General features: G+C 42.8%; 2 protein-coding genes across 2 annotated transcripts; both read left to right on the top strand.

The window, feature by feature from the left end:
* The first annotated feature begins 1,343 nt into the window (after positions 1 to 1,343).
* Positions 1,344 to 6,698, top strand: LOC115117513 (P2Y purinoceptor 14-like). The gene has a single exon (XM_065024209.1). The coding sequence runs from the start codon at positions 1,717 to 1,719 to the stop codon at positions 2,740 to 2,742; it is 1,026 nt and encodes a 341-aa protein (XP_064880281.1). The 5' UTR covers positions 1,344 to 1,716; the 3' UTR covers positions 2,743 to 6,698.
* A 6,177-nt stretch (positions 6,699 to 12,875) lies between these two features.
* Positions 12,876 to 14,919, top strand: LOC115117512 (P2Y purinoceptor 13-like). The gene has a single exon (XM_029645984.2). It carries the CDS (start codon positions 13,391 to 13,393, stop codon positions 14,366 to 14,368), a length of 978 nt encoding a protein of 325 aa, XP_029501844.1. The 5' UTR covers positions 12,876 to 13,390; the 3' UTR covers positions 14,369 to 14,919.
* Positions 14,920 to 16,880: the final 1,961 nt, after the last annotated feature.

The raw sequence follows: 16,880 nt of genomic DNA, 5'->3' as shown, positions 1-16,880 counted from the left end.
GCCGGTACACTTCTGATAGAGAGGCTAACTAGCTAGCTGCTCCAAGCTATTGAAGAGCAGCCGGTACACTTCTGATAGAGTCTTCTGATAGAGAGGCTAACTAGCTAGCTGCTCCAAGCTATTGAAGAGCAGCCGGTACACTTCTGATAGAGTCTTCTGATAGAGAGGCTAACTAGCTAGCTGATCCAAGCTATTGAAGAGCAGCTGGTACACTTCTAATAGAGTCTTCTGATAGAGAGGCTAACTAGCTAGCTGCTCCAAGCTATTGAATAGCAGCCGGTACACTTCTGCTCTTATACACTCTAACGTAGAGCTCTTACCATTCCTCTCTGGAATGAGTTGAGAAAAGGAAGAGGTGGATGTAGTATGTCGGCTACTACAGTATTTAATTACGGGGGTCAGCCGCAGTCTCAGCACTACCTGGTACACGGGACTAATCTGAAATTCCTCCGAATATAGTGATCAGATCTCGTGCAAAATGACTGTTTTTTTTTGCATGGGCTGCATCTCAAACCACCGTATCCATCTATGTCTGTAGCGTCCAAACCTTTTGGGCTACAAACCCCTCTGTGGAAAGAGGAGACTCTCTTGGACACGATGTTATTCTCCTTTTTGCTCTATATCCCCCACAAGTGTCATGGGACTCATCTGAAGGTAACCCATACAAATTAATGGAAGTATGGAGATATATATCGATATTAAACCTTCATAAGTAGGTAACCCATACAAATGAATGGAAGTATGGAGATATATATATAGATATTATTAAACCTTCATAAGTAGGTAACCCATACAAATGAATGGAAGTATGGAGATATATATATAGATATTATTAAACCTTCATAAGTAGGTAACCCATACAAATGAATGGAAGTATGGAGATATATATATAGATATTATTAAACCTTCATAAGTAGGTAACCCATACAAATGAATGGAAGTATGGAGATATATATAGATATTAAACCTTCATCTGAAGGTAACCCATACAAATGAATGGAAGTATGGAGATATTTCTTATACCTCCAAAATATAGGACAACGACTTCAAAACCTTATTTCTTATGATAAATTAGTTTACTGTCTTTTTTGCGTCTTTTCTGAATGTGTAATTCAATGCGTGGGCTATAATAGTAAAGGCCAAATATTTGATCAAATCACTTTTCAATATATATTTTTTTATATCTTAAAGGCATCCTAAAATTCAAAAACAAATGGGTAAATGATCCATGGTATGACCATCTTAAAACAATTCCATATGTTAGCTTAGTAACATATGGAATTCAGGTTAATGGTCATTTTGGTCTAATTTTATTTCAGATAACATTAATTGCATGTGTAAATATGTTTTGATAAGAAATCAGTTTATGTTTTGCTATGATTGTTGCTTTTCCAATAGTTTCTTCTTGGGGTCAAAATGGTAGGTTGAGGGTTAATTTATTGATAGATAGACATTATCCATTGAACATGCCAACTAGGACTAGGTTTAACCTGTCTCTGGGAAACCAGACGGTAATGTTTTGAAGACACTAAGCACATGATCCATTTATATTCTTAAATTGTATTCTTCAAGAGGCAATAGCTACATATAATTTGTGCCAAAATTCCTAAAATTGATGTACCAATGCAGATTTCCCCTTTAATCTAGAAAGTATTATTATTTTTATCATTTTTCTTGCTAACCTCATTTGCAGATTCCTCAAAACTAGTAGCCACAATGGCATCACGTTCCCCTCCAAAGGACTGTGGCTTTAATGAAGATACCTTAAAAATGGCTATATCAAGTCTCTACTTCCTGTTGTTCATCCCGGCCCTCATCATCAATGGGGTAGCAGTCTGGGTCTGCATGCAACTTCGTTCAACGTCCACCTTCATGGTGTATCTGAAGAACCTTCTGGCCGCTGACCTTCTCATGACCCTGACCATCCCTGTCAAAGCAGCCAATATCCTGCCCAGCACTCCACTGACTCTGAAGGCCTTTGCCTGTCGCTACTCTGATGTTCTTTTTTACCTCTGTATGTACATGAGCATCATTCTGTTGGGCCTCATCAGTCTGGACCGCTTCTTCAAGATCGTCAGGCCCTGTGGCAGGTTGTTGGGTCAGAACCTTGTCTTCGGCAAAGTGCTGGCTGCTTCCATCTGGGTGGTACTGTTGTCCACTACTGTCATTCCAACCATGATCCTGACCAATCAGGATCCCACAAACAAGACTAAACTATTCTGTATGGCAATGAAGAGCAATGCAGGACAATATTTCCACAGTGGCGTGGTCAAACTAAACAACGCAATCTTCTGGGTGGTGTGTCTTCTTATTTGTTTCTGCTACATATGCATAGCAAGGAAGGTTTTTCAATCATACAGGAAATCAGGAAGCAGCAATGACGAAGGGAGGCATAAGACCAAAGTGCGTGTGTTTTTGGTTCTGGTGGTTTTCCTGACGTGTTTCGGACCCTACCACGCCATACGGCTCCCCTACACCTTGCTTCAGGTTACCTCAACAACCAGCTGCACTAAGGTTACCTTACATATCTCTAAGGAGTTCACCTTGTGGATGTCAGCCATGAACGTCTGTCTGGACCCTCTCATCTACTTCTTCCTGTGTAAGCCCTTCAGGATCACCCTGTTCAAGACGCTCCGTCTCCCACCTGGGACCTGTAGCTGGCTCACTGGGAGAGGACCCAACACAATAGAGGATCAGACCCCAACACAGGAGGGAGACTCCTGTGCCTGTACAGAAAATTAAAACTCTTTGGAAATATCTACTTCATGTTGTGAGATTTTCTGTTTGACAGAGTATAATACTGCTACCTGGTGGAGGGTTAACTATCCAAAGAGTTATACTAGAAATGAATCCACCAGGTGTAATGTACTATCCTACTCTTTATATTAGAAATGCTACGTTACAGCCTTATTCTAAAACAGAATAACTACATTTTTTCCCTCATAAATCTACACACAATACCCAATAATGGAGGGCCGTACAGGCCCCATTTAACATCGATGTGGTTGTAATGGAGCGAGATTCTTGGTGTCCACATCACCAACAAACTGTCATGGTCCAAACACACCAAGACAGTCGTGAAGAGGGTACTACAACACCTTTTCCCCCTCAGGAGACTGAAAAGATTTGGCATGGGTACTCAGATCCTCAAAAAGTTATACTTCTTCACCATCGAGAGCATCCTGACCGGTTGCATCACCGCCTGGTATGGCAACTACCCGGCATCTGACCGTAAGGCGCTACAGAGGGTAGTAAGTACGGCCCAGTACATCACTGGGACCAAGCTTCCTGCCATTGAAGACCTTTATAATAGGTGGTGTCAGAGGAAGGCCCTAAAATGTGTAAAAGACTCCAGTCGCCCAGGTCATAGACTGTTCTCTCTGTTACCCCACGGCAAGTAGTACCGGAGTGCCAAGTCTAGGTCCAAAAAGGCTCCTTAACAGCTTCTACCCCCAAGCCATAACACTGCTGAATGGCCACCAGGACTATTTACATTGATACCGCCCATCCTCCATTTGTTTTTACACTGCTGCTACTCGCTGTTTATCATCTATGCATAGTCACTTTACCCCTACCTACATGTACAAATTATCTCAACAAACCTCCACCCCCTCACATTGACTTGATACCGGAAGCCCCTGTATATAGCCTCGTTATTGCTGTTACTTTTTATTTTATTTTATATTTTTTACTTTAGTTTATTTAATAAATGTTTCCTTAACTCTATTTATTGAACTGCACTGTTGGTTAGGGCCTGTAAGTAAGCATGTCACTGTAAGGTCTACCTACACCTGTTGTATTCGGCGCATGTGATAAATAACATTTGTTTTGATTTGATTTGATTTATTTGGAATGACAAAGCAAAAACAGTAATGACAAAGCAAAAACAGTAATGACAAAGCAAAAACAGTAATGACAAAGCAAAAACAGTAATGACAAAGCAAAAACAGTAATGACAAAGCAAAAACAGTAATGACAAAGCAAAAACAGTAATGACAAAGCAAAACCAATTTTTGGGATGGTTTGCTAAAAACAGACATACCTTATTTACATAAGAATTCAGACCCTTTGCTATGAGACTCTAAATTGAGCTCAGGTGCATCCTGTTTCCATTGATCATCCTTGAGATGTTTCTACAACTTGATTGGAGTCCACCTGTGGTAAATTCAACTGATTGGACATGATTTGGAAAGGCACACACCTGTCTATATAAGGTCCCACAGTTGACGGTGCATGTCAGAGCAAAAACAAAGCCATGAGGTCAAAGGAATTGTCCGTAGAGCTCCGAGACAGGATTGTGTCAAGGCACAGATCTGGGAAAGGGTACCAAAACATTTCTGCAGCATTGAAGTTCCCCAAGAACACAGTGGCCTCCATCATTCTTAAATGGAATAAGTTGGAACCACCAAAACTCTTCCGAGCAGCAGGGACTGGAAGACTGGTCAGGATAGAGGGAAAGATGAATGGATCAAAGTACAAAGAGATATTTGATGAAAACCTGCTCCAGAGCGTTCAGGACCTCAGACTGGGGCGACGGTTCACCTTCCAACAGGACAACGACCCTAAGCACACATCCAAGACAACGCAGGAGTGGCTTCGGGACGAGTCTCTGAATGTCCTTGATTGGCCCAGCCAGAACGCCGACTTGAACCCGATCTAACACCTCTGGAGAGACCTGAAAATAGCTGTGCAGCAACACTCCCCATCCAACCTGACAGAACTTGAGAGAATCTGCAGAGAAGAATGGGAGAAACTCCCCAAATACATGCGTGCCAAGTTTGTAGCGTCATACCCAAGAAGACTAGAGGCTGTAATCGCTGTCACAGGTGCTTCAAGAAAGTACTGAGTAAAGGGTCTGAATACTTATGTAAATGTGTATTTCATGTTTTTCTTTTACCTGTTTTTGCTTTGTCATTATGGGGTATTGTGAAGTCATTATGAGGTATTGTGATGTCATTATGGGGTATTGTGAAGTCCTTATGAGGTATTGTGAAGTCATTATGAGGTATTGTGATGTCATTATGGGGTATTGTGAAGTCATTATGAGGTATTGTGAAGTCATTATGGGGTATTGTGATGTCATTATGGGGTATTGTGATGTCATTATGGGGTATTGTGAAGTCATTATGAGGTATTGTGATGTCAATATGGGGTATTGTGAAGTCATTATGAGGTATTGTGATGTCATTACGGGGTATTGTGAAGTCATTATGGGGTATTGTGAAGTCATTACGGGGTATTGTGAAGTCATTATGGGGTATTGTGAAGTCATTATGAGGTATTGTGATGTCATTATGGGGTATTGTGAAGTCCTTATGAGGTATTGTGAAGTCATTATGAGGTATTGTGATGTCATTATGGGGTATTGTGAAGTCATTATGAGGTATTGTGAAGTCATTATGGGGTATTGTGAAGCCATTATGAGGTATTGTGAAGTCATTATGGGGTATTGTGAAGTCATCACGGGGTATTGTGATGTCATTATGGGGTATTGTGATGTCATTATGGGGTATTGTGAAGTCATTAAGGGGTATTGTGAAGTCATTATGGGGTATTGTGAAGTCATTTTGGGGTATTGTGATGTCATTATGGGGTATTGCGTGAAGGTTGATGAGAGGAAAAAAGTATTTCATCCATTTTAGAATAAGGTTTTAACGTAACAAAATGTGGAAAAAGTATATTAGTATATTGAAAATGAATCCACTGGGTGTGATGTACTACCGAAGTCCACACATTTACATTAAGAGAAGAGACAGAATACATCTTGTTTTTATGAAAAACCATAGGTTTTGGCCTTTCTAGGGAGTTTTTCCTAGCCACCGTGCTTCTACACCTGCATTGCTTGCTGTTTGGGGTTTTAGGCTGGGTTTCTGTACAGCACTTTGAGATATCAGCTGATGTACGAAGGGCTATATAAATAAATTTGATTTGATTTGATTTGATTTGATGTTTGTAAAGATGATTGCAGTGATGATTATGTTTTTGTTTGCATATACTACCAATGCATGTTTGGACAGTAGGCCGCAGGGACTGAATGTGTGCGCATTAGGCTAACTATTAGCTTTCTGGTGTTTTCCATATTGTATTACTATGGTGTGTTTATGTTTGTTTGTTGAAATCACAAAATGAATTTCCATGTAAATGGACAAGTGAAGTATACTTCATATCATGTACTATTTAAATTACATACCAAAAAAATGAATAAAGTGGTCCTATTAGGTTTCAGATATATTTCTGGTTGTCAGGTTAATCTACAGTATATCAAAACAAGACTCTATTGTGTAAAATAATGTTGGGTAAATGATACACTGCATTAGAGAGTCACAATAACATTACAACCTGTTCTCGCTGTTGCTTTAGTGTCACTCTATTTCCCTGGATTTCCCTGGATTTGCATCTGTCTGAACATGTAGAGCCTTCTTGGGTAATTCAAGATGTGAGTCCCATGTATTGTACACTGGCGTTGTGGCAGAGTTCCACACCACAGTACTGTTCCGTCTGATCACTGATTCTCTTCAGGTAGGTGAGCACATCGTTAGTTCACTTGCCTCTTCTTATCCTGCTCTGTTTTATGCATAGCTTCATCAAGGTACACTTCAAATAAATTATAATGGGTTTATAAGTATAGTTCATAAATTGTTATTTATTTGTTTATTGGTTCTATAGTAGCTAAATGTGTAATAAAGAGTTGTAAAACATTCATGATTCTTTGCCTTACACAGATTTGTGGGTTGTCTTCTCTTGTTTTAGTTTAGTTCATTTTATTTTTACAGGGACAGTGCACATTAATCAACGTTTCAGTAAAAGTGCCGGTTTTAGCCAGCCGGCTAATTTTCAACCGCAGTCCCTGGGCAGGTTATTAAAAACAATTACAATATAGACAATAACACCATAGAACAAGCAAGACATAGCAACATAGGACAAGCAAGACATAGCATACAGACAGAGCAACATAGAACAAAAAGCAGCAAGACAAAATTCATAAAAGCAACAAAGTGTTTCCACACCTCACAAGCTAGACAACAGACAACATGGAAAGCGGCAACACACAGCTAGGGACCATGTTCACAAATCTGATTGACCTTCAGCCAGGTCTTCAAGCATTTTGTGAAAGTGTGATATGTGGTGCAGTTATGTGTGTCTGATGGCAGTGTATTCCAGACATGGGAAGCTCTCACAGAGAATGCAGATTTACTAAAGGTGCTTTTCCTTAGGGGAACTATACAGTCACCTCTCATGGCAGACCTTTTGTTGTCTCAAGAGATTTCTATTCACGGAGAAAAAAAGGTTTTATGATTTCATTAGTGCTCAAAAACAGGTATTTGAAGTGAGTTTCATTATGAAATATGAAATATGATTCAGATGACACCAACTACATTGACTTGAATAATTATATTAACTACTAATGCTTAATAACGCAAATGAATTAAAGAGCCTAGGCAGAGGAAAACACAAATTAGTAGGGCTATCTAAACACTACACCTCTCAGCATTCACTTCAGTCTCAGTGCTTCAGTCCTACTTCAGCTGGTTGTCACTTCAAATCATTAAAATAACTCCCTATAGCAAATAGTCTGATTATTTAAGGTATCCTTTATGCTCAATACTCAATTGACGTTGTTTTGTACACTAATTGAAAATTAAAAATAATGAATGTGTCAAACACACACTCCCTTGTTACTGCCATTGGTTCTCACGGCTTTTGCATCAATTGTTAACGAAAGAAACTTAAAGTCATTCACAAAAATGGCAAGTCTACTATGTATGTAACTTAGAGACAGAGGTGGGGATAGTTCATTGAGGATGTACATACAGGTCTATAAGCTAATGCTAACAAAATATAGGGATAGAGGTGGGGATAGTTCATTGAGGATGTACATACAGGTCTATAAGCTAATGCTAACAAAATATAGGGGTAGAGGTGGGAATAGTTCAGTGAGGATGTACATACAGGTCTATAAGCTAATGCTAACAAAATATAGGGGTAGAGGTGGGAATAGTTCAGTGAGGATGTACATACAGGTCTATAAGCTAATGCTAACAAAATATAGGGATAGAGGTGGGAATAGATCATTGAGGATGTACATACAGGTCTATAAGCTAATGCTAACAAAATATAGGGATAGAGGTGGGAATAGTTCAGTGATATAGATACAGGTCTATAAGCTAATGCTAACAAAATATAGGGATAGAGGTGGGAATAGTTCAGTGAGGATGTACATACAGGTCTATAAGCTAATGCTAACAAAATATAGGGATAGAGGTGGGGATAGTTCATTGAGGATGTACATACAGGTCTATAAGCTAATGCTAACAAAATATAGGGATAGAGGTGGGGATAGTTCAGTGAGGATGTACATACAGGTCTATAAGCTAATGCTAACAAAATATAGGGATAGAGGTGGGAATAGTTCAGTGATATAGATACAGGTCTATAAGCTAATGCTAACAAAATATAGGGATAGAGGTGGGGATAGTTCATTGAGGATGTACATACAGGTCTATAAGCTAATGCTAACAAAATATAGGGATAGAGGTGGGGATAGTTCATTGAGGATGTACATACAGGTCTATAAGCTAATGCTAACAAAATATAGGGATAGAGGTGGGAATAGTTCAGTGAGGACGTACATACAGGTCTATAAGCTAATGCTAACAAAATATAGGGATAGAGGTGGGAATAGTTCAGTGATATAGATACAAGTCTATAAGCTAATTTATTTTTATTTATTTCACCTTTATTTAACCAGATAGGCTAGTTCAGAACAAGTCCTCATTTACAACTGTGACCTGGCCAAGATAAAGCAAAGCAGTGCACAAACAACAACACAGAGTTACACATGGAATAAACAAGCGTACAGTCAATAACACAATAGAAAAAAAAGAAAGTCTATATACAGTGTGTGCAAATGGCATGAGGAGGTAAGACAATAAATAGGCCACAGTAGCAAAGTAATTACAATTTAGCAGATTAACACTGGAGTGATAGATGAGCAGATGATGATGTGCAAGTAGAAATACTGGTGTGCAAAAGAGCAGAAAAGTAAATAAAAACAATATGGGGATGAGGTAGTTAGATTGGGTGGGCTATTTACAGATGGGCTATGTACAGCTGCAGCGATCGGTTAGCTGCTCAGAAAGCTGGTTTAAAGTTAGTATGGGAAATTTAAGTCTCCAGCTTAAGCGATTTCTGCAATTCGTTCCAGTCATTGGCAGCAGACAACTGGAAGGAAAGGCAGCCAAATGAGGTGTTGGCTTTGGGGATGACCAGTGAGATATACCTGCTGGAGCGTGTGCTATGGGTGGGTGTTGTTATCGTGACCAGTGAGCTGAGATAAGGCGGAGCTTTATCTAGCATAGACTTATAGATGATCGGGAGCCAGTGGATCTGGCGACGAATATGTAGTGAGGGCCAGCTGACTAGAACATACAGGTCGCAGTGGTGGGTGGTATAAGGGGCTTTGGTGACAAAATGGATGGCACTGTGATAGACTGCATCCAGTTTGCTGAGTAGTATTGGAAGCTATTGGAAGCTATTTTGTAAGTGACATCGCCGAAGTCGAGGATTGGTAGGATGGTCAGTTTTACAAGGGTATTTTTGGCGGCTTTGTTGCGAAATAGGAAGCCGATTCTAGATTTAATTTTGGATTGGAGATGTTTAATATAAGTCTGGAAGGAGAGTTTTTACAGTCTAGCCAGACCTAGGTAATTGTAGTTGTCCACATATTCTAAGTCAGAACCGTCCAGAGTAGTGATGCTAGTCTGGCGGGCGGGTGCGGGCAGCGAACGGTTGAAAAGCATGCATTTGGTTTTACTAGCGTTTAAGAGCATTTGGAGACCACTGAAGGAGTGTTGTATGGCATTGAAGCTTGTTTGGAGATGAGTTAAAACAGTGTTCAAAGAAGGGCCAGATGTAAAAGAATGGTGTTGCCTGCGTGGAGGTGGATCAGGGAATTACCCGCAGCAAGAGCAACAATGCTGAGAATTTGCTCAGCCTGAGAATTTAACCCTGTGGTACCCCCATAGAGACTACCAGAGGTACAGAAAATAGGGCCTACGATTTGACATACTGAACTCTGTCTGAGAAGTAGTTAGTGAACCAGGCAGGGCAGTCATTTGAGAAACCAAGGCTGTTGAGTCTGCCGATAAGAATACGGTGATTCACCGTGAGTCGAAAGCCTTGGCCAGGTCGATGAAGACGGCAGCACATTACTGTCTTTTCGATGGCGGTTATGATATCGTTTAGTACCTTGAGCGTGGATGAGATGCACCCGTGACCATCTCGGAAACCGGATTGCACAGCGAAGAAGGTGAGGTGGGATTCGAAATGGTCAGTGATCTGTTTGTTAACTTTGCTTTTGAAGACTTTAGAAAGGCAGGGCAGGATGGATATAGATCTATAACAGTTTGGGTCTAGAGTGTCACCCCCTTTTAAGAGGGGGATGCAGCAGCTTTCCAATCTTTAGGGATCTCGGACGATACGAAAGAGAGGTTGAACAGACTGGTAATAGGGGTTGCAACAATGGCGGCGGATAATTTTAGAAAGAGAGGGTCCAGATTGTCTAGCCAGATTGTCTAGCCCAGATTGTCTAGCCCAGCTGGTTTGTACGGATCCCGGTTTTGCAGCTCTTTCAGAACATCTGCTATCTGGATTTGGGTGAAGGAGAAGCTGGGGAGGCTTGGGCAAGTAGCTGCAGGGGGTGCGGAGTTGTTGGCCGGGGTTGGGGTAGCCAGGAGGAAAGCATGGCCAGCCGTAGAGAAATGCTTGTTGAAATTCTCGAGTATCGTGGATTTATCGGTGGTGACAGTGTTTCCTAGATTCAGTGCAGTGGGCAGCTGGGAGGAGGTGCTCTTATTCTCCATGGACTTTACAGTGTCCCAAAACGTTTTGGAGCTAGAGCTACAGGATGCAAATTTCTGTTTGAAAAAGATAGTCTTTGATTTCCTGACTGCCTGCGGTATTGGTTCCTGACTTCCATGAAAAGTTGCATATCCCGGGGACTAGTGACAGTGATGAGGGGTGGTTGTTTGACCGCGGACCCATAGCGGATGCTCGCTGAGATACTGATTGAAAACAGAAGAGGTGTATTTGGAGGGCAAGTTGGTCAGGATAATATCTATGAGAGTACCCATGTTTACGGATTTAGGGTTGTACCTGGTGGGTTCCTTGATAATTTGTGTGAGATTGAGGCCATCTATCTTAGATTGTAGGACTGCCACAGTGTTAAACATATCCCACTTTAGCTCACCTAAGAGAATGAACTCTGAAGATAGATGGGGGACAATCAATTCACATATGGTGTCCAGGGCACAGCTGGGAGCTTAGGGGGGTCTATAACAGGCGGCCACAGTGAGAGACTTATTTCTGGAGAGATTAATTTTTTAATTAGAAGCTCAAACTGTTTGGGCATAGAACTTTGCAGGCTCTCTGGAGTAGATTGCAACTCCTCCACCTTTTTGATGGAAAATGTTGTAGTTGTGTATGGAAATCTCAGAATTCAGGAGCAGATTTCTGGGCGTGGTAGAATAGATTCAGGGCATAATGTTGTCGTGGAAATTTCCTCTATTTACCAAATCATGGGAGCAAAACACACACACAAGTCAGAGTTTATAAAAGTCCATATTTAATTCTATAAGCTCTATAGCATTTTGACTTTCAACAGTTCAGTATCTCTAATGAAAAGTTGAGAGTTCCCACACAATGGCAAAATGGGATCCTTTATAGCAAAGATCACACATAGTCAGACAGCATAGACATAATTCATCGTTCAGCTTTGTCTCCTTACTCAAACCCAGAACCATAAACCAATCCTCCATATCAACAGGCATATATCAAATTGTCATTTAGATACAACCAACTCTAAATACAACCTCCTGGACAAACTCACGGAGAGGAGGGTGAGGCTATAGGTTAAGATAGAAACAACATTAGAGGGAGCATAGAATGATTCCAGACACTGCAACCCTCCTTTCCCCACTGGGAAAGGTAGGGAGTAAAAGATATGTTTACACATGATGACACTTTGACCTCTCCCCTCTCTGTGGCCCATGCAACTTAGTTTTGACATAGAACGGATAACTGCAACCTCGCCACAGTATTATACAACAATACCATTCTGATGAGAAGTAACTTACACACATTTGATGACTATTAAACATCTTACAAATGTTACCAACAAATTCTGATCCTTCCACGACAATGTACAGACAGGGGTGTGGTGGGGTGCGGGTACAGTGGAGGTAAACCCAGGCACCGAGTGATGATAAGAAAGGTTGCATCTCTGGACGTGCTAGTTATGCTGGGGGAGGTCCCCGCATGTGTGGGAGGTGGGACAAAGGAGGTGTCTGAGGCATGTTGAGTGGGACTAGGGGCTCCGCAGTAAACTAAAACAATGATAACTATTCTAAACAACAGTATACAAGGCATATTGACATTTGGGAGAGACATAAAGTGAGGCATAAAGCAATCACAGATGTTGATTGGGAGAGCTAGCTAAGACAACAACGTGTAAGACAACGACCACTAATCAGCTTAGGCAACAACAACAGGTAAAATGGTGATGAATGGGCGGAGATGGTCAGTTAACTACACATAGAGCCTGAGTTCTAGGCTGGGGCCGAAAGATAAACAAAAAAATAAACTAAATGGAGTATCGTGACTAATGAACAGTCCAGCAGGCATCAGCTATGTAGCCAAGTGATCATAGGATCCAGTGAACAGCAACAGATAGAACAGGGAAGCGTTACTACGCTAGCACGCGGGAGACACAGTGTTTAAAGTTTGCAGGCTGGGGTAAGTAGGAGCATCTGCTCCGACGTCCGGCATTGGCCGGTTGAGGGCACAGCAGATGGAGTTACGTCGGCGGACCAGTCGTGGTGGCGAAAGAGGTATTGTAGTTGTAGTAATTTTGTTTTCTAGCCGGGAGATGCGCCTGGCTCGCGGCTAATTGGTGCTAGCTTTGGGGCAGGGACGTTAGCCAGCATAGCCACTCTGTAGCAGCTAGCTAGCAGCGATGATCCGATGCAAAGGTCTAGAGCTTATGACAAGGATCTGGTGGAGTAGTGGATTCTATCCGTGTTGGGGTAGAGTCCGGGAGGCATCGACTGTGTAGCCGAGTGATCACAGAGTAGGCCAGGAGGTGGGCCTGGCTCAGGGCTAGCTTTGGGGCTGGGTCACTCTGTGTTAGCGAGCTAGCTTGTTATTGATAACAAAAGTAATGCAAATCATGATAAATGATGCAAGGTGATTCAAAGGTTTTCCTCTGTGTCTTCATTTTGCATGTTTTTGTATTGACTTAGGAAAGTCCTTGAATAAGTTCCTCATTTGGCAAACAATGGATTAGACTGAGATATTTCCATAACTTTTCTTCTCCCTTTTTTCAGATGCTACAATGACATCTAACCTGACATCCCCCCTGTTTCTTCTGGACTGTGGCTCTTTCAATTATCACGACCTAGATGTGGTTATCCCATGTCTGTACTTTGCAATGTTCCCGCTTGCCTTGATGTTGAATGGGGTCGCGTTCTGGGTCTCCCTGCACCTGAGCTCAACCTCCACCTTCATGGTGTATCTGAAGAACCTTTTGGCCGCTGACCTTCTCATGACCCTGACCATGCCTATTGTGGCGGCCAGTAAACTTCCTACGTCATCTGTGGGGTTACGACTGTTCTCCTGTCGCTACTCAGGTGTCATCTTCTACACATGCATGTACACAAGCATCACTCTACTGGGCCTCATCAGTCTGGACCGCTTCTTCAAGATCGTCAGGCCCTGTGGCAGGTTGTTGGGTCAGAACCTGGTCTTCGGTAAGGTACTGTCTGTCTCTGTGTGGGTGGCGCTGTTTGGAGCCACTGCTCTCCCTACCATTATCCTGACCAATCAGGACGCCAGCAACAAGACGGATGCCTCCTGTATGTCCATGAAGAGCCCAGCCGGGGTCAGACTTCACACAGTGGTGGTTGTGTTCATGGATGTCTTGTTCTGGGCCGTAAGCATACTGGTTGTAGTTTGCTACATGTGCATCACCAACAAGGTCCTCCAGTCCTTCAGAAATTCCGGAAGCAAAAACAGTCAGGGCAAGCAAAAGACAAAGGTCCGTGTCTTCCTGGTTCTGGTCGTGTTCTCTGTGTGCTTCATTCCATTCCACATCATGCGGATCCCACGGACCATTCAGCAGACCAACAATGTCAACGGCTGTTCTCAAGTCTCCATCAACATGGCTCAAAAGGTGACCCTGTGGCTGTCCACCGTCAACATCTGCCTGGACCCACTCCTCTACTTCTTCCTGTGCAGGGAGTTCAAAGAGAAACTTATGGGGATGCTGAACAGAAAAGGGACACCTTCACAAATAACATCAGGCACCACATAGAACCGCTCAACATAGACAGGGAGGAGTATCATCCAATTAGACATTTCTCTAATTGAGACAAAAACACATTGTAGGCTAAATAGGGGATTTGAATAAAATTTCCTGAGGAAAACTAAATAACTTTGTCTTAGATGGGTTTTCTTTTGTTCTATACTTGTTCAAATGTTTCTACCCATAATTGTTGGAGAGCAAGTTGGATTACTGTGATTTGTGGTTGTCTCACCTAGCTACCTTAAGATGGATGCACTAACTGTAAGTCACTCTGGATAAGAGTGTCTGATTAATGACTAAAATCTAAATGTAAAATGAATTAGGTCACACAAGCTGTTATTTCACTGTTAATTTAGCTTGTTATCACAGAGCATGTAAAACCACCCATTGGGTATAAACTGGTTGAATCAATGTTGTTTTAACGTAATTTGTCAAAGTATTGTGATGTGGAATCTACGTGAAAAAAATACATTGGATTTGACGACCAGGTGCTTTCCGTCTCTGAGGCTAACTTGAGGAAAACTCTCAAAAGAGTGAATAATCACAAAGTCGCCAGCCCAGATGACGTCCCCCGGGCCTCAGTGTGTGTGCTGACCAACTGGCAGATGTCTTCTCAGATATATTCAACCTGTCCCTGTCCCAGGTTGTAGTCCCTGTCCCAGGTTGTAGTCCCTGTCCCAGGTTGTAGTCCCTGTCCCAGGTTGTAGTCCCTGTCCCAGGTTGTAGTCCCTGTCCCTGGTTGTAGTCCCTGTCCCAGGTTGTAGTCCCTGTCCCAGGTTGTAGTCCCTGTCCCAGGTTGTAGTCCCTGTCCCAGGTTGTAGTCCCTGTCCCAGGTTGTAGTCCCAATCTGCTTTAAGTAGATCACCATTGTCCCAGTGCCCAAGAAAAACAAGGTGACATGCCCAAATGAATATTGTGCTGTTGCCCTCACCTCAGTCCTTTTTTAAGTTTACTTAACACTTATTTTACCAGGTAAGTTGACTGAGAACACATTTTAATTTACAGCAATGACCTGGGGAAGAGTTACAGGGGAGAGGAGGGCGGGTGAATGAGCCAATTGTAAACTGGGGATGATTAGTTGACCATGACAATATGAGGGCCAGATTCGGAATTTAGCCAGGATACCGGGGTTAACACCCCTACTCTTACAATAAGTGCCATGGGATCTTTAGTGACCACAGAGTGGCAGGACACCTGTTAAACATCCCATCTGAAAGATGGCACCCTACACAGGGCAACGTCCTCAATCATTGCCCTGGGGCATTGGGATATTTATTTGAGGGACCAGAGGAATGGTTGCTGGTCCTCCAACACCACTTTCAACAGCATCTGGTCTCCCATCTAGGGACCAACCAGGACCAAACCTAGTTAGCTTCTTAAGCAAGCCAGCAGTGGGATGCAGGGTGGTATGCTGCTGGCGCAGGGCGGTCGTGAAGTGCTTAGAGAGGCTGGTCATGGCTCACATCAAGGCCAGCATACTTGGCACACAATTTTTCTACTGTCTAAAAGATCCATGGAAAACGTCATTTCCATCGCTATTCACACAGCCGTAAAACCTCTGGACAAGAGGAACACCTATGTGAGAAGGCTGTTCATTGACTACTGTTCAGCATTCAACACAATTGTTCCCTCCAAGCTCGACACCAAGCTCAGAGCCATGGGTCTGGACACCACCCTCTGCAACTGGATCCTGGACTTCCTGACGGGCAGACCACCACAGGCTGTGAGGATTGGCAAAAACACCTCCTCCCCACTGACTCTTACCACAGGGGCCCCCGAGGGGTGTGTCCTCTGTCCTCTGCTGTACTCCCTGTTGACCCACGACTGACTCTTAACACGGGGTCCCCCAGGGGTGTGTCCTCAGCCCTCTGCTGTACTCCCGTAGGGGCCCCCCAGGGGTCTGTCCTCTGTCCTCTGCTGTACTCCCTGTTCACCCATGACTGTGTTGCTTTGCACGACACCAACTCCACCAGTTTGCTGACGACACTACAGTTGTAGGCCTGATAACCGACGATGACAAGTCAGCCTATAGGGAGGGGGTAAGTGAACTGGCATTGTGGTGTCATGACAACAACCTTACCCTCAACGTCAGCAAAACAAAGTAGTTGATTGATGACTTCAGGAAGCAGAGGAAGGAACATGCCCTGATCCACATCAACGGGACTACAGTAGAGAGTCTCAAGTTTTAAGTTCCTCAGCGTCCACATCACCGAGGACCTGTCATGGACTAACAACACCACTCTTGTAAAGAGGGAGTAACAGCATCTCTACTTCCTGAGGCGGCTGAAGAAATTCGGCATGGCACACCATGCCATCTCCAAATACTACTGCTGCTTTACTTCTGTTTTTGGTCGTTGTCCTGTTGCATCACCCAACTTCTGTTGAGCTTCAATTGGCGGACAGATAGCCTTACATTCTCCTGAAAAATGTATTTATAGACTTGGGAATTCATTTCCCCGTCGATGATAGCAAGCTGTCCAGGACTTGAGGCAGCAAAGCAGCCCCAAACCACAATGCTCCC

This window comes from Oncorhynchus nerka, linkage group LG11 (genome assembly GCF_034236695.1).
Source record: "Oncorhynchus nerka isolate Pitt River linkage group LG11, Oner_Uvic_2.0, whole genome shotgun sequence".
Classification (NCBI taxonomy): Eukaryota; Metazoa; Chordata; class Actinopteri; order Salmoniformes; family Salmonidae; genus Oncorhynchus; species Oncorhynchus nerka.
The sequence above is the reverse complement of the archived record's forward strand: the minus strand, read 5'-3'. Positions and strand labels throughout refer to the sequence as shown.